We start from the raw sequence: 24,468 nt of genomic DNA, 5'->3' as shown, positions 1-24,468 counted from the left end.
TGATTTCCTACATTTCAATTCTATGAACAAATATGAAATAATGTCAGAAACAATAGCCTCACAAGATTTGTTGTTTTGTTTTAAGATTAGTCTTTCTGATACTTCACCTAATTGTTTCTCGTAACTAGGTAGGTAGTTTTCTAAATGCGCTATCCATCTCTGCGGCAGAAGTACAGTATTGGGCAAATGACCTGTGAATGATACTCGTAAGAATGATCTGAATCATGATTATGTTTTTACTTAATATTTAAATGTTCTACATGATAGACGGTCCTACCTTTTTATGCCCCTTTGATTGGTGGTAAATGTAATTATATAGATCTCAAGATTGTATGTTCTTTATTAAGTCCTCAAATGGCAAGATTTCGTCTGTTTAACTCTACCTATGGATCGGATAGTTCTCATTAAGTGGACATAGAGTTAACGTGCGGTTATTTCGGGTATGAGTCAAATATTACTTACATGAGGTCTATGCGGCATCAGAAGAATCGCTGCAAGGTACGTGTCGTCGTGTAAAATGGTTACTATGCCAACATTACATCGAGTCAGATTCCTGTTCAGAATAAGTCTGTCACCCAGTACGTTTGTATGTATGCATGTGGTTAGTTCATTTCCGATTATTTGTTAAGACTTACGATTTAGAAGTGGCAGGTTTGTAGTACAGAGTAAAACGCTGCCGGATTCCCTCGTACGAGCGCAAGTGTGGCTCGTTGCTAAGATATTGTATTGAGTCGTTGCTAGGCAACATTACGAGTTATAATGGACGTCCTAATGTGATGAGTATTGCGTCCGGGTTCCATGGTATATGTAGTTTCTAGTTAGAGAAACATTCCAATGTGGCAAAAATGTGGAATTCGAATGTTGGTGTCAAAGTAAAAACAATATTGTTTGTTGAGACTTTATAATAAGAGTATAGGCGGACATCCTAAAGGTTGGCAAAGTCGGTATCAGTGGTTCAGTATTTGAGTACCTGCCGATTTGAACAGTGTTTAGTTAAATTAAATCTCAAGATGCATTAGTTCACGATTGGTCCCAGGTCATTAAATGTGAAGTGAGTTCTCTATTGGTGACATACTTATGTATCAGTATAATAGGTGTGCATGGGACGGGACTGTCCACAAGTTATGGACACTGATTACCGCTACATTTTAGTGTGACATCTTCTGCCAGAGTCACTTATTTGTCCCATTCACCCTTAATTGATTCAACATCCTCTGTCTTGGGAAGAGGTGTACCTATGTCTCAACTAAAATACTGGCCGTAATCACGGTTTGCTTGCCATATCCCAATTAAGTTAGAAATATAACAATTATTTAATACAATACTACACTCAGGCACACTTTAAATATTGCTTGTAAAAATACTTCAACACTATATATATATAGCATATATTACTCACCGTAATCGTATTTCTGATGCTTGTATCAGATGAGATTCACATGTTATGCATAGTGTAAGGAAGGCATGGTATCAAGAATAGACAGAAACAAGTGATCACAGTTCAAGGGTGTTTATTAAACTGTATAGGTGGGGTTGGAAAAACAGCTACTCTAAACTTAAATCTAAGATGGGAGCAAGCTACGACCATCAAAAAATAATAAGGCAGTCCTAGTGGTGTTGTGTCAAATAAAAGAGCCTATAGTAAAAAATAACTATTGCCAATCTTTACGCTGAATCCAAAAAGAGTGTGGGATAGGGTTTCACCAGAAAGAAAGAAGTGTTCACAAATGATAAGCTAGGATGGGTTAGCTGGGGTTTTCCCTCCCCACTTTTTGAGCATTGGACAAGGCGGGACTCTTGAGCAGAGCACACTCTCTAGCTTTCCCAGCCCGAGACAGCAGGTTAGCTTCACGTATCAGGACCTTCGGGGGTTAAGTCTCTTTTATTCAAAAAGTCTCTTGCCCCCAAGGACCTGATGGGTTTGAAAAATAAAAACAAAAGAAGTTCTGTTTGAAATGTACATTGGGTGATGGCTTCACCCCTAGGTCCCCCCTTTTCCGGGCGCAGACCCCTCAAACAGTTCTCATCAATATCAGGATCTTCGTAGGTTGTCTCTCCTGCTTCTGAGGATCTGATAGGTTCAAACAACAAACAAAACGTTCTTTCGAATTACACTTGGGGTGGTGATTTTTCACCCCCGAGTCTGGGCACAGACCCCTCTCGACTATCATCCTCTCTCCCGTCAGGTTCACTCTAGCTTGTATACTAAACATCTCTTATTCTTGCCTTCATGTGTTGATGGGGTAATGGTTTTCTACCCTCTGGATCTCCCGTCTGCCGGGCTCGGACCCTTCTCGAATATTGGCCTCCCTCCACCGGGTTCACTCTGGCTTTTGCAAAAATATTTTTCTATTGCATTCACAAATCTAAATGTCTTTGACAGGTCACCGTGGTTTTTCCGGTCAAAGACTTTCAACTGTACAGGGATTTGGCTAGACCCCTGTATGACCAAGTTGACCTTTCTTGGCGGCTCTCCTACAGCCTTCTGGTATACTTTGCTTCTTTCAAACACGGTATCGACCAGAGTGTCTCGAGTGTGCACCCACGTGGGCCCGGACCCCTTGAAGCTGGTCTACCCATAACAATTAACTTTCCTCAATGTGCCAGTTTGCGACTTTCATTCAAGAAAGTCCGGTTTCTTTACTGGTTCCCCTTCGACTCACCGGCTGTGATGAAATGCTTGGCTTTTCAGTATATCTGGAGTCAAGGCCGGTACCACGGTAGCAGACGTCTCCCTCTCTCCTGCTTATCAGAATATGCATGCTCTGTATACCGTTGACATCTGCTGCAACACACTTGGGCTATTGTTCGTGGTCTTACATTTCCTTCCACGGAGGTCTCACGGTTCTAGTTCGGAAAGGGCAAAATCGTTTCTCTCCTCGTCAGCCTCCTGCCGCCTTGAACTGCTGCGTTGAGTTAGCTCTTGTCGTGCGGTCTGCCTTGCTCGTCATGTGCTCTTGTCCTCCACCTTTTATCCCTGTGGGGAGGACAAGGGGCCGTTAGGTGTGTGGGATTCTGGTTAATTGTCTGACTCTGCCTGACCCTTGTGTCGGGACATGTCAGGTAAACAGTAACATTAGCCCATTGTCGGTTTCCGTACAAGCCAGTGCTTGTGTCGGAAAAAGAGGGGGGTAGGATTTTTGAGTATCCTATGCGGTAGAATGGAGAAAAGCCGTTGTACGGGTTGTATAGTCCTCATGCTAGTGGTTTGGGTAAGTACGGAAGATTGGTAGGAGTTGTGGAACGAACGAAAATGACTGAGTTTTATCGTTACCTGAACAGGGGGGATTGTGGGAATGGTAGTGTGATGTCAATGCAGTATACTGGGATTTCGGGAGAGAACAATCAGTGGGACATGAAAAAGAATGTCCGGGAGTATTCGGGGAGGTAAAAGAAAAACAAAGGTTCTGGGAGTTGTGGTTTTAGAGTGTAACAGGGTGGTTGGATTTTATTAAGGAAGCTTTTTTGGTTGGAAGGGAAGTGGATATGGAATAACCAAAAAAAAGCCTCAGGGACTTTGTCCCTGGTAGAATACCACGTCTCTCCTGGGGTATTCCTCCAAGCAGAACCCCAGGTTCCCCTACCCAGGTGATCCTCCCTCGCTTGTCCGCCTCCTGGATTGGTGTCATGACCACTGCCCCCAAGGTGTCAGACCTAGCCCAACATCCTTGGAAGCAGGGTCATGACCCTCATTCCAGGCACCAGCCGGCCCCCGTAGGGGCCTTTTGGACCTTGTCCTGGCGCCAGTGGCGCCAGGCTCATGCTCATAAAGGGACCCAGTCCCGGCACTGGAAGCGCCGGGCATATATAAAAGGGATTGGTGCTTGGGTGGACTTACCTGCTGCAGACCATGCTGCCTTCCTACCTGCAGGATGAACTCTTCATCCAATCCTGCTGGGACTACTTTAACTGCTGGGTGGGGCCAGCACCACTCCCAAGAACCACATACTGGAACTCTTTTCTTACCTCTGGAGGCTGTGGAAGAAGACGCCTAAGCACTACTGAAGGCTATTTAAACCACACCCGATTGGTTTCACGTGCTTCGCGTTATTCTGCAATAGCAGCAGGACGCTCACCGTGTCGGCTGCAGCTGATCTTCTTCTTCTGCACCTGAAAACAGGACAATCTTCAACTTACCTTCCTGAAATCCAGCTCCAGCCTTCCGTGACATCTGAAAAGGAAAACGAGAACATTAGAGTAGCACGAGAAAATACCAGAGCTGCTCTTACCACCCGTCGGCGCCTTCCAAGGCCTCGTGCAGCGATTCTTCGTTCTCCAGCCATCTGCAACAACAAAGAATACAGGTTAGCGATAACTCCATGATATCTGCTTACCTGTGCCACGGTCTCCGCAAGCTCCGTTCTGCGCCATTTGTCCGCACCTGTAAAATACAAGAAGGACATTATTCGAGCTCAGGACTCCATTTCTACTCACGTGCCTCAAGTGGTCCTCCGGCACGATCCTTCGGCATCAGTCTTCATCGCCGGTTGCACCGCGACCTGAAAGAAAAGGGGAAAAAGACATTTAAAAGTGCATTTAACTTCAGATGAACCTTTTGCTTGCCTGCAAAAAACTCCAGACTTTTCCACTTACCGGATCAACATACCGGACCTGCAAAGAGACAAGATTCTGAAAGGACAATAAAAGACTCAAATAAGGCACTTACCGTTCGTGCAGCTAACGACGGTCTTGCCTTCTGGACTCTACCTCCGCAATAAAAGGCTGAACTATCGTCCAGTGAAGTAACTGGCTACAGCGCCCCTGCACAGACGCAGGATGGAGAGCGCCGCATTTACTTACCTAAGGTGAGCACGTGCGGCCTACGGGAGTCGTAGGAGTGTCAGGAAGGGGAAAGGGCCGAAACCCCGTCAGGCAGACGTTAACCCCTGTTTCTTCTCTGCCCGCAGACATCTCACTCTCCAGATTAAGATCACAGTAAGGAGGGGGCCCTTCCAGGGTGGTGCCAAAGACCTGCGAGTGACTCTGGAAGGTTCGGAGAACGCCCAGACCAGACCCGCGCCTCCGAGGGATTCAGGTGAGCGTTACAATTGGGATCTGAGAGCGGCAGCCCTTCCCCTGGCCACTTGAATAAGGGATTCTTGAGATCTACCTGGAAGAATACCCTCAGGTTTCTTTGAATAGGCCGACATCAACTGGTAGTCGCGCAGTATTGCATGACTTGTTTTTGAAACTCAAAAAGGGACGTTGATTGGGTGTGTCTGTAATACTAGACCTAGTGTGACATTTACTGTACCCATGGTCTTTCACACTTTGACGTCCCTCAGATTGTTTTGTTTCTGACATGAGGGAGGATGACGTGTTTGCATTAGTGCAAGAAAGATAAAGTAGCAAGATAAATAGAAACATCTATGCACCTTCAAACTCCGGTAGGGGAGGAAGGGCAGGCGCATGTGAATCTAAGAAGATACAAGCATCAGAAATAAGATTACAGTGAGTATGTATGCCTTTTGAGGCTTTTGGATATGCATAGATTAGCAAGCAATACTTGGAGAAGGAGGTTGGTTGTGAGAAGGTACAGCGGCAAAGATGCTTGTCCCACCTGTGAATCTGCTTTAGTGTGTGTCTAGGCAGTAATGCCGAGTAAAGGTACGAATGGAACTCCAAGCAGCAGCCTTGCAAATTGCATCTAAAGGAACATTTGCAAGAAATGCTAAAGTAGCCCCTGTGCCTCATGTAGAGTGGCCTTTTGGCGTAAAAGGTACATTCAAGAGAGTAACAAAGCTGGATGCATTTGAGTATCCATCTGGAGATCGCATTTTTAGAAACATGATCTCCTTCTCCAAGCAGTTATGGAAACAGAGATCTGTTTTCCTTAGTGGTTTTGTTTTGTTTATGTAGTACAATACCACCCTCTTTACATCTAGGGAATGGGGGCTTCTTTTCTGCTGAATTTGAAGGATGCTGGAATAAAGTAGGAGGTTCAATTATATGATATGGCATTTGTAACACGCCTATACACAAGTGTTTCAAGGCGCGAAAACAAAGTTCCATGTTAATCTAATAGATTAACATGGAACTTTGATTTGAATTTTGGCAAAATTCTAGGATGTGTTCGAAGAACCACATTGTACTTGTGGATGATAATGAAAGGGTATTGTGTATGAAAGTGCTTGCAATTCACCAACTAGTCTTATGGAAGTGATTGCCACTAGAAAAGCAGTCTTGTAAGTTAAAATGCTTCAGACTGGCCTTGAGCCTAGGTTCAAAAGGTGGACCCATGTGTTTTGTGAGTACAACATTGAGGTCCTAACTTGGTGGTGGATTAGAAATGGGAGGGCATAGCCTTTTTGTTCCCTCTATGAATGCCTTGATAACTAGTACTTTCCACCATATCTTGTTTTGAGTAGTGTAAGCAGACAGAGCTGCTAAGTGTACTTTGATAGAATTAAAGACTAAACCGGAGTCTAGTAGGTAAAGCATATAGTGAAGTATGTGTGTCTGATGGAGAACAGTCAATTGGACTTATGTTGTGTGACCTGCAACAAATGACAAATCTTTTTTACTTGTTCAAATAACAGTGTCTTGTGTTAGGCTTTCGTGCTTCTTTAATGCTATCCATACACCTTTGTGGAAGATTTAAATGCCCTAATGCTATGACTTCAGGAGCCAAGATTCCAAGTTCATAGTTTGAGGATATGGATGGAATGTGGTCTCCTTGTGTTGGGACAGCATGTTGAATCGGCACGGAAGCTTGATTGGTTTGCATATTGCTAGTTTGAGTAGGTGTGGAAACCATGGCTGTTGTGCCCACATTGGATTTATCAGGATTAGCAGGACTTGTTCCTGGTGCATCTTGTGCACTATTTTGTTCAGGAGTGGTGTCTGTGGAAAAGCATAAGCAAATTTCCCTGACCAACTCATCCACAGGGTGTGCCGCTTGGATTCTGATTAGGGAAGCCGGGATGGGAATTTTGGGCATTGTGCGTTTTGCTTTGTTGTGGACAAATTTAGAGGTGGATGCCTCCATCGGGTGAAGATCTCGATAAAAATATCTTTGTGAAATTGCCACTCGTGTTCTGCGGGTAGTTGTAGACTTCTGCTTAGTGTGACTACTAGTGAATTGAATGTATTGTGACTCTAGGAACAGGTTTCTTTTGAGTAACCACTTCCAAATCATTTGGGATAACCTGGACAGCCACTGAGATGTGTTCCGCCCTGTTTGTTTAGATATACGATGGCAGTGGTACTGTCTGTGAGGACTAGCACAGTTTACCCTACTAGTTGATGTTTAAAAGCTTGCAGGGCTTTAAGGACAGTTAGCAATTCTAATAGGTTTATGTGTTTTTTTACCATTTGTGTCCACACGCCATGTGCCATATGAAGGTAATGAGCTCCCCAACCTTAGAATGAGGAGTCTGTTGTGAGAGTGGCCTGTACTGGTGGGATGTGAAAAGGTTTCCCTTTTAACATGTTGTCTTTTGTCCACCAGCGTAGAGCTTGTGCTAAGGTTAGCGAAACAACCACTAGATCGTCCTACTGACCGCCTGCCCGAGACCATTGTTTTGCTAGTCACTCTTGCATTGGGCGCATGTGCAGCCATGCGTGTGGAACAAGATAAATACATGTAGCCATCATCCCAAGCAGGCGCACTGCCTTGCGCATGGTTATCTGACGGCTATGTAGTGAGGTACTTTAAATAACATGTTTCAAACTCTCTTGTTTGAAGGGAAAACAAACTCCTCTTGAGTGTTTATAATTGCTCCCTGGAATTGTTTTACTTGACTGAGGATGGGTCGATTTTTTTCTAATTCATGGAATACCCCAATTCGAACAACAGATGGATTGTCCTTTAGGTTTGCAAATTTGAGGTTTGTCCCCTGTTATGAGCCATTCGTCTAGTTATGGGTACGCTGGGATTGATTTGCTGCGTAGATGCGCAGCTACTTCGACTAGTAACTTTGTGAACATCCTTGGTACTGATGAAATGCTGAAGGCGAGGACTTTGAATTGGTACTGATTGTCTGCAATCTTGAAGCGCAGGTATTTTCTGTGCGCTGGCAACATTTAAATATGAAAGTATGCATCTTTCATATGTAATGCTGCCATGAAATCCCACTGTTTTAACTGAAAGATCACCTCCTGCAGCGTTGACAAGCGAAACTTTTGAGGTTTAACATATGTGTTTGCTGGACGTAGGTCTAGTGCAAGACGCATAGTTAAGTCTTTCTTTGGCACAAGGAAGTCTGTTGAATAGATATCCTTGTTTACCTGGTCACTGGGACTAGTTTGATTGCACCTTTCTGCAGCAGGGATTTATTTATTCTAGAAGAATCTGCTTCTATTGTGGTAACATCTTCTGGTGTTTTGGAGGATGGTTTTGTGGTTTTTCTAGAGGTTTGATGCAGCAATCCCCTGCCACTGTGAACCAAAACGCACTGATCGGATGTGAACCTCTGCCATGCGTGGGTGAACTGTCAAATGCAACCTCCAAGTGGAGTTGCAGGGGAGGGAACCTGTATTGGGGCGTCAGTGTTTAGAGGCAGGGGAGCCTCTGGTGGCGGAGGCTCTACCCCTACTTCTTGTTCTTTTATATCCTCTTTGGAAGGTGGGCTGGTAACTGGTGCACTGACCCTGAGTGTTGCCCCAGAAAGACGATTTCCCTTGATTATATCCAATAGATCATAGATAATTTTGCCTGCAAAAGCAGCGTGGGGGTATTGCAACCGCCCCCACACCCTGTTGAACAAATGGTCTGTCTGTTATTTGGCCCAATGATTTTAAAATTTCATGCTCTTCAGTCACACATTTTAGTACATCATCTACTGCCTCACCAAAAAACACGTTAGGTTCTACTAGCATATTTAAAAAGGGTGGCCTGGGTTTCCAATTTGAAACCTGACTTTGCAACCAACTTTGCCGTTTTATTAAGGTGGCTTGTGCTATAACGCGTCCAGCATTATCTGCTGCATCCCTATTATTTTTTAGGATGCCACCGGTAACCTGTTTTCCTTCTGAGATGGTCTTTTGGAAATTATATTTTAAGGGCTAGGGGACAATGTCAATTTGTTGTTTTAATGTATCCCAGACATGGCAGTTACAACTGGCAAGCAGGGTGGTGTTATTGGCAATATAGGTTTGGTATACCGCAGAGGATGCTACCTGCCTGCCAAATGTATAGATTTTCTTACTCTCCTTGTCTGGAGGTGCCTCCGCACAAGCTAGTTGAGCGCCTGCTCTCTTTCCTGCGGTAGTTACCGCAAAGGAGTCAGGTTTTAGCTGACCCCCGATATAAAGGCGGGTCAATTGGAGCAGGTTTAAAAAAATAAATTGATGCTGGGTTAACAGCTCTGGTTAGGGTTGGAGTAGCTAGGGATGGCTGAATGCGTCTCTGTACAGACTGGAGAAGGGGGATAAATTGGTTCACAGATTTTTTATCCCCTAGAATGTCATCCACAAAGTTTGTATCTTAGTGCGTCTCCTGCGTATTGATTTTAAAGTCCTGGGCAGCTTTAATGAGCAGTTAATTGTATTGCAATTGGTTGTCGATGGGGGAGTCAGCAATAGGCTGATGTTCGTATTCTGGGGACATCATTATGTATATGTCTGGATCATCGTCGTCATAGAACCGATCCCGATATATTGGTCATCTTGTGAGATTTGATCACCTTGATGGGAAGGGTCAACAATGTACAGGTCATCTGAGGTGTTCTCACTGACTGACTAGCAACGGGTTGGTATGTGGAAGTACTGGTCTGCACGCTGTCTAGTCTCTGCACCTTTCAAAGTGGTTCCCCACTTGTGCAGTGAACTGTGGGTGCAAGAACTCTTCTGGATACCTGTTCACAAAATTGACAAAGTAAGAAATCCCTTTCATTGCTTTTTCAAATTTTTCAGTGGTCCACTCTGTGGAATTTGGGAAAGGTTTTGGCCCTTAGGGATAGGGTTCTGGGTGAGAAGCCTGTTTTTGTGTGGTGTAAAACTTCTGTTAGAGTGCCCACTTCAGAGGCTGTGTAGTGTTTTTCTTGCGATTTGTGTGGTTTTTGTGATTCAGGCATCGAAATACTTGTAGATTTCAATGTGTCTTAAGAAGTGTCTTGGGTACATGTTTCTATGTCAGTGTCGAAAACGGGCCTACTCAGCACCTGTTTTGGAGTTGTGTCTTGTGGTGATCACGAACGCGAGGACCCAGAGGACAGTTTTGATTTCTCCGCCTCCCTCAACACTGCATAGCTGTGTTTATCCAACAGTATGGGCGGCGTTCGGCTCGGGATTGTCTGTTTAGTTTGTTTGTGAATGCATGCTTTTGCCGCTGGGTGTCGTCTCCATTACAGGGCTGCTTGCCTCCTTATCGAAGTCGGGGGCCAGTACATGGGGATCTGTGGAACCCTGATCGTCTGTGTGCGCCGTAGCTACATTCGTCAATTCCCCTGACACGTTGATGGACGTGGGTGGGCCAGTGCTTCGTGCAGCGATACTTTAATGTTTTGGGCTTGCAAGACTAGCAATGCTTTTCAGCGTGGTCGCGTGGAAGACAGTGGTTGCACACACAGTGCGTGTCATTCTAGGTGTGCGTGCGACTGCAAGAAGGACAACATTTAAAAGGAATGTTTTGCGTATTGAGAAGGAAAGGCACCACAACGATAAACGGGAAATGATGTGAGGGAAATAGGCATTCTCTAAAGATAAAGAGTAGATGTCCTTCCCCCACTCTCCCCACTGTGACGGGCCAAACCCTGATGAAGGCCTGTTGTCAGGTCTAGTTTCAAATTCCTGCAGGAGTGACGATAGCCCACCAGACCTCCAAAGTCTGCCAGCCTAACAATCCTGCTTAACTAAAACTATCAAACTGGCAAACCCAAGGGGAATTGGAAAAAATAACAAACACAGATCTTCTCTAGCATCCTTGTCACCAGCTTCTTTCTTGGACTGGATTACTCTGGGTAACAATATGCCTTGAAGACCTAGAAAGTAACCACATTTATCAACTGTTACTAACAGAAAATCACTTACCCTCTCTATCTATACACTGTTTTCTCCCAAGACCTATGCTTCCTGAGCTGATAGGCTTTCTTTAGAGGAACTGCAAAAAAATACTGAATGTCCTTTTCTTTCTTCCTTTACTTGCAGTTCCGATTGTGAATTCCCTTTGCTTGAACCATTTAACATTGGAGTCTTAAGTGATTCACTCTTTGAAGTTCCTTAGTTCCATTTCACTCGAGCTCTGCTCAGCATGCTCTGATGCTTTGTGAGCTGTTCGTGAGCTTGTTTATTCTTCAAATGAAAACACAGTTCATTCTTAATTCTTCCATCAGATCTCGAATATTGAATTCTTGAATTCAATGTATTTAATAGATTCTATGCGCCAACTTGCTCGCACTGTCTGCTCACCTCAGAACACTTCCTCTCTTCTTGCGTTGTCCACGTTTATGCTTACTTGCTTGTTACCTTAAATTCCTTCTTGCCACAGTCGCAACATTGCCTGACAGTTATCGCTCTTCAGAGGACAAGATCAGCCGTTCCGTTGTCAGTTACTTGAGTTTGTTGTCAAAGAGTAGGTTGTTTGCGTAAACGCGTATTCACGCATCGTCGTGTTCTTCACTCTAGTAAGACCCGATGCAACGCTCCTATTACGCGAGCTACTACAGAGAAGATACTGTTCGTTTTTCTACAGATTATTGTTAATTAAAGACTAATCCTTGCCACTGCGTCGAATCGCAGCGCGCTCAGAGTGGGGGGTTAATCCGCGAACTGGAACGCAGCAGTCACTTGAAACGACGTGCACGCATGCTCTGGCAGAATACTGCTCACTGAATAATGTTTGTTTTTAATATTTCACTTCCCTTATTTACAAGTTTTGTCTGCCTTCAACTACACACTGAGAACAGTTCATTAACCTTTAACATTTCACTCATAACATTTGTTGAAAAGGATAAAAGAACTTGAGTTGTGAACACTTAGCTTGCTTCATCTGTTTGCTTCCTCAGTTAACTCTGGCTGTAACTGCTTTCTGTGTTTTTTCTAGTCTTTTCTCATCTGCTCTTCTTTAGGAATGAGATCTTCAGAGTTTCATTACTAAAATCTTGCTGCACTATAAAACTGCGACCTGTTCCCTTGAAAACTAGAATGAAAGGCAGTTTAGAACTCCTAGTGAAATTCCAAACTAGCTCACCACCAGACACAGCCAATCACGGTTACTGAGCTGAGCCTCCATCTTGCCCTGGGAAAAAAACAAAGGCTTCTTGACAGCCACATTAAGGAAGAATTTCACTTTCCCAATCTCAGACCCCACCAACGAAATACACACTCATACAATAACTGAAACCTACTACTGATCACTGCTCCTGCACCTCCAGTTAGTGTTTTAATCATGCACTATAAAGTGGAAACGTAAGTGGAATCTTAAGGTGTGTACAATTGTATGGAAGCCCGACTATGCCCCGTGAAATCCTGACACCTGTGTCACCAAAATCAACAGTCGTCGAAACGAGGATCTCTCTTTGACGCAGGTAACCAGAGCCGTCTGACATGCATCGCCGAAGGTTGTTTGCTTGATGGCAAACAGCGAATAAAGTATGGAACAGCAAATAGTATATTCAACTTTGTAACAATAAAGGTGTATTGCCAGGAATATCTGCAACACGTGACCGACTATGTTGGCGGTAAAAAACAATCTGAGGGACCTCGACGGGCGAAGGACCATGTATACAGTGAACGTCACACGCCCAGTCAACATCCCATTCAAGTTTTGAAAACAAGTCCCTCAGACCCGTAGAAAGTTAGAAACGGTCTCAGTGTAAAGACCGGAGGGGGGGGGGGGGGTCTGTACTTCCGCTCTCTATTTGGTAGAGGAGAGACACAGAGACCCCTGCCAAGATTCTCTAGTATTGGTAGATGTAGTCGAGCAATCAAGGCCCAGCTTCTCAGGAGGTGATGCGAGCTGGTTCTTAAGTACAGTGTAGTCCCCAAGCACCCACAAAGGAATGTCCACACACTATTGGTTAAAACACAGGCTTTATATAATTAATATTCAGAGTCATGTACACGATCACGATTACTCACTTTGTACTCTGAAAATCAACAATGGCAAATATATACAATTCTAAAGTGGTACCACTAACGTTATCAGATCTCATTAAAGTGCATACGTTCAGAATGACACACGGATCAAAATAAAGAGGAAACCAGCAGTAGAGAGAGGAAGGGAAGCAAGGTGGTTGAGCAATAGGCAGAATACTGGTAACTACCGTTAAACACATTTCTGTACGCAGCTCTCCCCCCACCTGGGCAACCTGTAGAGAAAAGATACACGCCCAGTCCATATATTGTTCACACTAGACTTTCCAATAGTTCTGCAACCCCAAAGTACCTTGGCGTTGTAGAGTTCCGCGTCAGGGAATCAACGGCCCTTCTTGAGTGTCCTCTCTTTCAGGCAGGAGTCACGGGTCAAACATCCGATGGAGAACAGGGTGAGCTACGATGGTGAAGTGGCCGCGTCGTTCCTAGCAGTGCTCGTTGACAGGGAAGCGTAAACGTTCTGCAAGGAGGAGGCGTGCGGGGCACCTCGTCGATGGTTCTGGACCGCAAAGAGTTGAAGAACTGTGGCCCAGCTAGGGCATCAAGTCGTCGGCATCTCTGTGGTCTTGGGGTGGCAGAAAACCCACTGGTGGATGCTTCTCGGCGCGTCGACGGTCAGGCCTTCTCCGGCAGGCTACAGCAGCGACGATGCGGACGAGAGCGTCCGAGGATCAATGAAGTTCTTAGGCAACGGGAGCACGCCGGCTCCAGTCGGCGACGGCGGTCGGCGACAGTGGTGGACAACAGTCTGGGCGCTTCTCCTTGGAGTGCCGCAGCAATCCCAGTATCAGGTCGGCATCCTCTTGAAGGTCGGTCTACCAGGGGGCTTAGGCAAAGATCAGCTGTGCACGATGGTCCCTAGTAGCTCGGGAAGAGGGCGCCTTACCAGGTCCTCTCTGGGTCAGTCCTTGCAGCATAGCAGCTTTCAGATTGCGAAGGAGAGCAACAGCAATTCTTCTCGTCCAGCAGGGCTCAAGGTTAAGCTTCAGTTACTCGTCGTAGTGGACTTCAGCTTTCGAACACGATTCCTAGCAGTGAGAGGTCCCCAGATATACTGTTGATCTCCCATTCATTCCGCTGGGTCACACTCAAGCATCCAATCACGACTACGGGCATTCATGTAGGCAGGCAGCCAATCAGGCACACGGGGCATTCAGGCCATTCACTTCTCTCCAGACACTCACAACAAGTTATGTGTATTGGGACAAGTACCGAGCCATTCAACACTCCAAGCTGCATTCATACCGGTTTCGGGCAGGGCTGTCTCAACCATTGTATCTAACACCAGATACTAGACAGATACAACATAGAATGCATATTCGTCACACACTCCATTCACCCAGGTCCCACCCACAGGCGTACCCACAACATACGGTCATTGAGAAGGCTCCAGCCAGTCTGGTCGGCACTTCCCCGCACTACCATATACAGAACTTCCACCCAACAGCCAATCAGGGGGAAGGGACAGAGGCAGGGCTTCCCAGGACTTTGGGAAGATCAAGGTAACAGGTGATGAAAGGCAAGAGACCATGGAGGCCATTTTGTCTCCATCGATTCCAATGACGGGGCCTGGGCATCCCAAAATGGAGGACGCTCAGGGCACCAGTCATTTCAGAATGGAGCTGCCACCAGCCCGTACCCTGCTCTGTGGGTCACACACAGGTGCCCTAAAAACATACACTAGGGGCACAGGGTTGTACCCCTATCCATGGGTGCCATAAGGGTATCCCACGGGTCTGTTCACCAAACCAAAAGAGAGAGCTGTACTGCCAGGAGTCCCACATGAACTCCTGCGCGGAAAACACGACAGAACACACGATAAAAATCATTAAAGGTAAAGGATACGGAGGCCCTGTCCCTCCGATGCATTTCGAGCATCACACCCAGGCAACAGTAAATCACAGGGGAAACAAGGCTCACTGTTGTGGTCACTTTGCAGGGTGGTCAGGTCGCAGGCTTGAGGGAGGTCACTGCTGGTTTTCTATAGGTTCATGTGGAGACCTCAGATTTTAGTGGGCACACGCTGATTCAGTTCCACAAGTACAGATACGCAGATCTTCACGGATGCATGTCTTGCATGGACACCGGATTAAGTCAGGGGGCACTCAGCAACAGGACCTCAGTTGTCCATCAGGCTTGTCCCCTAAAGGAGGGCAGTTCAGCAGATTTCCAGTGTCACAGCAGAACCTCAAGGACAACTATGAAGGCTTCCAGCCAAAAGTCCTTACAACGATGAGTAGTTGGACCCAGGCCTTGCAAAGATACTGCAAAGATAGATGGATGCTCCAACAACTGAAAACGGGCATTGTACTTCAAGCAGGGCCTGTGACCAATTGGGCCGCACCACTCAGAGGGTGGAAGTCACCTTGAAGAGGTGTTCCCTGTTGAGTAGGTGGTCTAGGTTTGCGACAGTGGCCTTGGCTGAGCCAATGCTGGTTTGTGCAGCAGTCCTCCGACATCCCTTGGTCATCATCTTCAGCTCCAGTGGTCGGCTTGGCTCCTGTATCCAGAACCGGGGCTGCTAATGACCCCAGTCCTCCAAAAAAACTTGGAGGTGGCTGTCTAATAGTAAAGAGTCCGCCGGACAGAGGGTACGATTTGCTTCTTTTTTTAAAAAATCACCTAACATTCCTGGCTAGTGGTTTGTTCATAAGAATGGCAAGTCGTTTGACAGGATCAGAAATTTTGCGCCTTCTTCCGGCCAAAGGATAGTCATGGAGTGCAAACTCTCAGTTGTGCAGACTATGATTTCAGTTATGTCTGGGTTGAGCTCTAATCAATCTACACTTCTGTCTAGGTCCGTATTAAATTAGGTTGAGTCTATAAGGAGTTTGTACATGGTCGAAATACTATCTGTGCAGTTGTAGCAGGCAAGTCCTAGTTTCCTTATTAGGTCCACGAGTGGGACCTTGCCGATATTAACCAGGTAGTGCCAGGTAGTGCTAGGGGCAGAATTCCTGCAGAAATGCACATGTGATGTTGGCATAGGGTTGGTTTGAATGGCGTCATGTGCTTGGCCTCATCCTGTGTAACAGTGTTAGCTCAACCCTACTTCAATTAGTCTTTTTAAAAGAAGTTCACAGCTAACAAAAGAAATCAGCATAGATGCCCAGACAGATGAGTGTGCTAGCAAAGTCCCACTTGTTTATTAGATTGTTCCATTTAGAGAACAGTGTTCATTACTTTCCTCCATTCTGCCTGGATCCTTGCTGGCTCTGATTTAGGATGTTATTGGCCTCAATGTGGTCAAGTAGATGTAGACTGGCAAACCTAATTTACCAGTTTTGTTGGGTAGGCAATGCAGGAACCTTTTCTCACATGTTTCCCTCATGTTCTAGAGGGTTGCATCATAAGTATAATTTTAAAACTATGTGGCGCAGCCACTAGGGTATCTGGATATTGTGAGGGTCTAGGAGTAAGAGATGGACACAAAGATGGCATGTTGATTGGCAAATAATTTTATTAACAACCAAAATGGGGGGTTGGAGGAAATCCTATCTAGCCCTACTGCTAAGAGGTGTTTCCCTGCCTCAACAAAACTAGCTAATGCAACAGTCTGTGTCAGAATGTCCAAAGTAAAGTTTGCCATCCTGTGTCCAAATCCTATCCTATCTCTCACAAACTAAACTCAACAATAGGTGAAAAGAGAAAAGTCTCTCCGACTGCCGACCTGCAGCCAGACTTTGTAGTTAAAAACAAAAGTTCCAAAAAGGTGTAGAATAGCAGACAATAGTTCCAAAAGACTCAAGGGGTTGTCTCCCTTTCCGCAGAGTCTTTCCAGCTTTATCCAACTTAGTATCGGTTTCTTCAATAGATGAAGGGTCTTTATCTTTCCTTGATAGACCTGACTCCCAGGTCCTGCAATAAGGGGGAATTGCCTGGTAACCTTGGCCAAGCCGGTTTGAGGGTCACAGACCCTAGTCTCAGTACCCTTCACCATGGTGCCCTGTGAAGGCATCATGAAGGAAGACACAGACAACAGATTCAGAATTCAAATAAAACACTCCATTAACTTAAAAGTCAGGAAGGAAAAAAGGCCTAACTTGCCCTATGCTAAGGTGCGATTTATCTATCTAATTGAAACTAAGGAAAGCCTGTGTTGAAGAGTTCCACTTAAGAATCTGTGTCCAAAACCTATACTCGTTTGCGCAACTAAATCTGTACAACGTGTAGGGATGTCAGCATCAAAAGAAACAGTGTGCAACACAAAGTTCTGAGCTTCTTCCAGCTCGCAGCTTACTTCCAGCTCCCTTCCCAAAGTGTAAAACGGATCAACAAAAAAGTCTAAAAATCACCTTCCTTGGATTCAAGGTAATATAGTCTTAACCACTACTCGGGGCTCCCTTTGCCAAGTTCTAAGCCACACAGTTCAAGCACAAGGGAACCTTGAGACTCCCTCCTCTCAGCAAATGTCTCAAATCTCAAGGCTTCCCTTCCACAAGTTTTAGTTTGGTTAAATAACAGTTCAAAATAAAGTATAATTGTCTTCATAATTTTAGTAAAAATAAAATATCCTTATCTTCATAATCTTTAGTTAAAATAAAGCATCCTTGTCTTCTTAATTTTAGTTCCCAAAGTTAAATTATGTCTGCTTTCAAATATGTGTTTCTGTAGTTTGTAGCTTTCACAGATGTTGGTTTAATTAAAAATTCTTTTGTAAATCCAGTTTCAGTATCTTTTGTTTCACTCATTCTTTAAAGTTACATTCAATTCAGAACTCAGTATACAGTGGTTTTACTTGCTTAAAGTTCTTTTAATTTCAGAACTCAGCATACAATCGTTTTCTTGAATTTAAAGTTCCGCTCCCTTCTTGGATTCAAATGTCTTAATTCTATTTGTTTGCAAAGTTTTGATTCGGTTAAGTATTCAATTATGTGTTTTGCTTGGAACTCCTTTTCGCTGTGTCTGTTGCCCAATATTTGTTCGATTTGCTTTAATTGAATTGCCCAGCATTCGAAGACCTTCGAAAACATGTTTCTTGACACACGTGACCACTCCAATACAAAGTATTCCCGGCAGTTTGGTAATTGACAATGAAAGGACCAGAGCCTTTTGAAAACGTGCTTGTTTCAGACACTCAACCACTCTGATACAAAATATCCTTAATATAGAGTTCACACACTCGCACACCAGGTTTCTCATTCATCAGAAACTCACTGGTCACACACTTGCTGCAGTGCGGATCACACAGCCTCCCCTTTCTGATGCCAGGCTTCCAGTTCCTGCCCCTCAGGCACTCCTTTGTTGACCCTTCAACACAGGGGAATGAGCATTTTGAGTATAATGGAAAGGGGCAGACTTCCCACATGCTCCCTTCACTGCGTTCAGGCTGCTCCAGGGAGTCCCAGTTTCCACACCACGCTTCCATGGAACGCCTCTCTCTGCAGTCCCCAGCAGCTCAACGTCCTGCTTCAAAAAGGTTCCCTGCTGCTTGTACCGGCCTCCTTGCGGCTTCTCCTGTCGCTCCTTTCCCTGCTGCGCGTGTCTCCTTTTATACACCTGCAGCCCCTTGACAGGCTGCAGGGGTGAATGTCCAATGGGGCATGCCTGACCCTCGTAGCTCTTAGCAGGCATCTTCCTCATCCCAGTACCAGAGTGGTAAAAGAGTATAGTCTTCATTGCTCTTAGTTGCCTCTTCTTCATCCCAGTACTGTTAAATGGCAATTGTGGAGAAATGAGGGGAACTGACTTGTAACAGCCCATGAAGGTTGGGGAAGGGTTGGGTTGGTCGTCAATATGGAAAGGGGGATAACATGCCTCGCCAAAGGGCACCCCACTCCCTGTCCCGAAAGGACCCTCCACCCAGGTGATCCTCCCTCGCTTCTCCGCCCCCAGGGTCGGGGGTACAATAGTGTTAGGGAAAATTCTCTGTTTAGGCTGAATTTCATAACCTAGTGAGTCCCCCAGCAGCTTTGTTGGATTTTTGGGGTTTATTTTTTTCTCCTGCCAAGAGTGAGACTCTTTTACCCTCACTCTTGGGCATGATTTGAGTGTGTTTCTTTGAATCTAGATGTGTTTAATGGGCTATGGGGTCTTTTACTCCATACGGCTTCATGTGTTTTTGTGATGTGTGTTACACAGCACCCTCCGTGCAGTGACACAGGGGTGTCATAGTGACCCCCCAGTATAGACTCCATACCCTGGGACGGACTACTGTCTCCCAGGGCATGTAAAGTCACCATTGACTTTACTAGTCTTAAATTCTGAACAGAACAAGTACAAACCATCATATTGTGGACGTACTGGCTGGGGCAATTCAATTGCCCCGGGGTCTGTAAGTAGAGGGGGCACGTCTCCGCCCCCCCTGATCGAGTTTTGGCTGGTGGCAGTGGATACTACTTTTTATATTCAACCGCAAATATTTTCCTATGGGATTTCCCATTGTTTTAGGCTACTACCTTTATTTAATTATTTACGGTAGCCTCGAACATACCGCCGGTTTATTTAATTAATATTAATTCTCCGGTTGGTATTTTTTGCCAAAACTTGATTCTAAAATGGCATTTGTGTTCTCTTCTGCGACTCCAACCCAAGTCGAGCCCTTTGTTCCACTTTTTGGCGGGCTTCTCCACAGAAGCCCTCCAAAGTGGTGCCACTCTTTCCGGGGTACTTAGGAGGGGCGAGGGGAATTTAGGCACCCTGGACTGAGTTGCCTAGACAACTCAAGTCGCACTCCGTCCTGATTGGCCCAAGTGGTGAGCCGGCCGGCTCACCACTTACCATGTTTGAGTGACAGCTAGGCTGAGTGAATGGGGGTTTTCTGCATAAAAGCAGGGCTTTGGGGACTGGAACTTCAGAAGTCGCCACAGGACCTAAGAATCCAACGAGGGAGAAGCTGAGCCGACCTGCCACAACACCATCACCGGTGGAGCCCTGCTGGACCGTCTCACTACTTTTCCCAACGACAGAGGAGATCTCCCGCCGGAGAGTCTTCTTCCTTTGACTGGTGGGGAGACCCAGTTTCACCGTCTTTTCGCCTTCCCGACGTACCTCGTGGCCGCCTTGCCTGTGCCAAGCACCCCGGCAACCGGGATACCACGTTTTACCACGACCGCGAACAAAGGTACCACCTTTAACCGGAAAACTCTGCGGCTGGTTTCTTCCTTGGTAGTGCAACGACCTTCATCTTTCCTCCAATTCGAGACCTTCTCTTCCCCTGGACGACGACGCGACTTGCACCCACTGCCAGGAACTGCCGCCACCACTGGAGGATCCTTCCCACTTAAGGTACCGTGTCCCGGCCGGCTTCCCTTGCTACCGACTGTACGGGGTAGATTTAGCCCCCGGCTTTCGAACCTGGGTTAGCCTGGGACACCCTGGCTAAACTTTCCTAAGCCTCTCTAAACTCTTTTTGGAACTCTCTGCAAGACTTTCAAAGCCTAGTGTAACTGTGATCTTGGGCGCATTTGTGCTCTGCTCTCTCTAAGAGTGGGCCCAGCCTTTGGACTTTGGCTCACCAGTGACTTTTGCTCTTCTGCCTTGCTAACAGTGTTCCTGAATCTTAGAGTGGTGCACCTTTCCATATTCTGCCTTTTTCCCTCCCTTTCTCACAAACTTATTGGAGTGCCATCTAGTTAAGTGCTCACCTCTGTATGAAAATAAGTGGTGTTTTACTGTGACTTATCTGATAAGGAAAAGGGGTGTATATATTACAATAGTAACTGTGTTTAGAATATTTAACAATAAGAGTGCTGGAGTGTTTCAAACAGTGTGTTTTTTTAATAAATAATTATATACTTTGATACCAAAGCTCGGAACTGGCTTATAACAGCCCATGAAGGTTGGGGAAGGGTTGGGTTGGTCGTCAATAGGGAAAGGGGGATAACATGCCTCGCCAAAGGGCACCCCACTCCCTGTCCCAAAAGGACCCTCCACCCAGGTGATCCTCCCTCGCTTCTCCGCCCCCAGGGTCGGGGGTACAATAGCGATGGCCTTTCCCTGGCCATCTGCGTAGAGGATCTAAGGGGGTTAAGGGTGAGAATACCCTCAGGTTTTCACAGCCTTCTCCTACCAAGTAGGGTCCTCCACGCTGTTGGTATCCCAGTAATCTCTCTCAGTATTTGCTTCCACCCAGAGCCTTGGTATACTCTCCTCCCAAGGTCTTTGAGTGTCCCTTGTACATGCAGCTTCTGTATTCCTCTTACTGTAACTTGGGGTATTCTTCCCCAGCCTGGGTCCCAGAGCCTCTTCGCATGGCGGTTTTCAATTTTCTCCTTGTTTAATCTCTCTTCCTTCCACAGCCTTAGTTTACTCCCCTGCCAAGGTCTGTGCGGGTTACAGATGCTTGTTCAATTTGTGTACCCCTTTATTAATTGGTTTAATTGGTGGGATATGCTTTCCTTATGCGGGTCCCAGACCCTCTTCATTTGCTTATGTACCATGTTCTCTTGGCCTAATCTTCCTTTAACCAAAAGTCTTGGTTTACTCTCCTGCCAAGGTCTGTGCGGATCACTGATATTTGTAAAGTTCTATTCCCCTTAGTTATTGATAGGGGTGTACCTTCGCTATTTGGGTCCTAGACCCCCCACTTCACTTGGTAATGCTTAGGATTCTCTTTTTCCGTTCTCCACTTGATACACAGTATTGTTTTACTCTCCTGCCAAAGGCTGTTTGTACAGTTTATGCCCCCCTTAGTTACTGGTAGGGGTATGTTTTCCTTATGTGGGTCCCGGACCCCCTTCATTTTCTTATGCCCAGCGTTCTCTTCGTCTGTTCTCCCCTTGATCCAGAGTCTGGTCTTACTCTCCTGCCAATGGCTGTGTGTGCCACTTAAGTTTGCACAGTTCGTGCTGCCCTTAGTTACTGGTAGGGGGATGCCCCTCCACTAGCTTACTTTTCCTCAGTGGATACTGCGTTATTGCTTTGCTTCCGGAGCCTTTCACTCTCTGGGTCACCCCAGCCTTGCGACCAGCCACCCCTGTACCTGTAGTGTCCGGCCCATCACCCTCAGCTGTTTGCGGATCTCCGAAAAGCTTCAGTGGCTTTGCTGGTTTTTCAGGACTTTGTTTGGTCTCCCGCGTCCCTCCCCTGCAGTTCTCCGGCGGTTTTGCTGCAGGCCAGCAGCCTCGGTTCCCAGTGTGTGTCCTGCTTCTCCTCCGGTCTGCCTCTTGTGTTGCGTGCCTTCTGCAAGCAATACTGCGAGCATGCCGCATTCCAGGACATCGTCTGCCATTTTGCACTGAGACTGCACGGGCCTCGTTCAGTTCTCGGCCCATGCTGGACCGAAGTTGAAGATCCCATTGTTCTATTCCTTCTCCTACTTCAACTAACAGCTGAGCAGTATAACCGGCTGGTAGACTACAACGTGTGTAGTTCTGGCGAGTGATCATTCCTTGTGGACCCTTTTCCCATCCCAGTGGTTCTCATTTAGGATAGGCTACTACAGAACATGGAAACAATAGCCAATGGGGAATATGAGCGATCTTGTGGGAAGGTGGGCAGGTTAAGGGGATACTGCGTTCTCCCGTAGTGGTCACTGCTCTCAATGGGGTCTTCCCTCCCCATGAGATCCTCCCGCTGGGTACCACCCCAGAGGGATTATCCGGTAGTGGTCTCACCACCCTGGCCTCATGGAAAAGGACTTCCCCGGGATTCATCACAATATTCTACAGAGGCTGCCCCCTCTCCACCATACCTTCTCTGCACAGCTGGCATGTTGTCAGGATTCCCTCTCAGAGGCCGCTCCTCCAGTGTCCAACACTCTATCATCTCCTGTGGCACACGCCAATAGCTAACACCTGCATTCCCCAAAAAGAAATGACAGCAAGAAAAAAAAATCCAATTTAGTTTGAAAGCAACACAACTCGACATATATTTAAAATCTTAAAAGACAATCAATGGTTCTAGAATAGGGTTATTTGTAAGACGTATTTTGCTCATATAAGGAACAAGTCACTTACCTGTAACTCTGGTTCTCCAGCATTGGTATTAAGCATAAAGAAAGTTACCTTTACATTTCTTAAACTGCTAGTCACTTTAGTGCTCCCTTACAGTTATTTTGGGTTATACTGCCCACAACAGATTAAACAGGTCCCCTTAGCTCCAGCTATGGTGGCCATCTTCAGATTTGGCAGCGCACATAATGTGGCAGAATGACCCAAGAGGAGCCAGTGAGTGATAGGAGGGAGGGATGCATGTGAATTCATGAAAGATAAAAATGCTGGAGAACTGGAGTTACAGTTAAGTAACTTGTTCCTTCTCCAGCATTAGATCTTTCATGGACTCGCATGCTTTTGATTAAGATTATACAGCAGTGCATATACACAACCAAAAACAGGCGCAGGGATAGATCAATAGAAGTAACCACACTCACCCCTGGAACACTCACCTTACGGCAACAGGTAGTGAAGTACTACCTGGCCGACTCTGAACTCCTCTCTGGAATCCCTATCGACACAGTAGAACCTTGTGAAGGTATGGACAGACCTCCACGTGGCTGCCCTGCATGTCGAGCAGGGGAACACCGGACAGGAACGCCGTAGTAGAGGCCACCGTTCTCAGAGTGATTTTGGTCTTCCTTGAAGGGGCCTGTTAGCCAGATGATGACAGTGAGAAATGCACAGTGACAACCACCTCGCAATGGAAGACTTTGAAAGGGCAGTGCCCTTGCGGACAGGTTCGAATGCAAAAAACAGTTGAAATGACTTTCGGAATTCTCTTGTACAAGCTAAATAGCATTTGAGGGCTTGGGCGATATCGAGAGAGTGTAGGGATTGCTCCACTGAGATGAAGGAGAGCCAAAGAACACTGGCAAAATCAAGGGTTCATTAAGGTGAAAAGAAGAGGGAACCTTCGGCATAAAGGAAGGGTTTGTGCACAGGATTATATTAGACTGGTGAAAAGTCAAGTAGGGAGGTTTGCAGGAGATTGCTGGTTGTAGTAATGGCAACGAGGAACGTGGTTTTCCAGGAGAGAAACTTCAGGAAGGCCCCATTAGTTTTTAGAGGACCACATTCGGATCCGAAGCTGGAGCAGGAGCTTGAACTGATGAAAAAGTGCAAAACAAACCCTTGCGGAATTCTTTGACCAACCTGTGAGACCAGAGAAAAGGTGTAACAGCAGCAGGCATGTAGCGTGAGATGGCTGCAAAATGCACCTTGATGGAAAAGGTATGCTAGCCCAGCCTGCGAAAGGAGGTATGGTAAAATGTGCGTCGCTTGAATGTGTAACAGATTCAGTTGTTGAGTTGCACACCATATGGTAAAGCGTTTCCACTTGCTTTTGGATACTCTTCCATTCTGGCCGCAGCGGAATGTCCCCAAACTCCAAGGCTGCAGGAGCCAGGCCATCAACTTGAGGGATGCTGGGTCATGGTGCAGCACAGACTCGCCATCTTTGAAGAGTAGGTCTGGGAGCGGGGCTAATCTGATGAATGGAGCCACTGATAGGTGAAGCAAATCAGAGTACCAAATTGACTGGGACTACAAGATCATT

General features: G+C 46.0%; 1 protein-coding gene across 8 annotated transcripts in view; it reads right to left on the bottom strand.

The window, feature by feature from the left end:
• Nucleotides 1–24,468, bottom strand: part of KCTD18 (potassium channel tetramerization domain containing 18) — a 465,170-nt gene that overhangs the window by 13,928 nt on the left and 426,774 nt on the right. For all 8 annotated transcript variants that reach the window (XM_069615783.1, XM_069615788.1, XM_069615785.1 and 5 more), the window contains one exon: nt 22,670–22,772. In XM_069615783.1, the coding sequence (XP_069471884.1) occupies nt 22,670–22,772 (103 nt within the window). The remainder of the gene's footprint in view (nt 1–22,669; nt 22,773–24,468) is intronic.

Source organism: Ambystoma mexicanum, chromosome 9 (genome assembly GCF_040938575.1).
Source record: "Ambystoma mexicanum isolate Mex_15411 chromosome 9, UKY_AmexF1_1, whole genome shotgun sequence".
Classification (NCBI taxonomy): domain Eukaryota; kingdom Metazoa; phylum Chordata; class Amphibia; order Caudata; family Ambystomatidae; genus Ambystoma; species Ambystoma mexicanum.
This window is presented reverse-complemented; position numbering and strand designations above follow the sequence as displayed.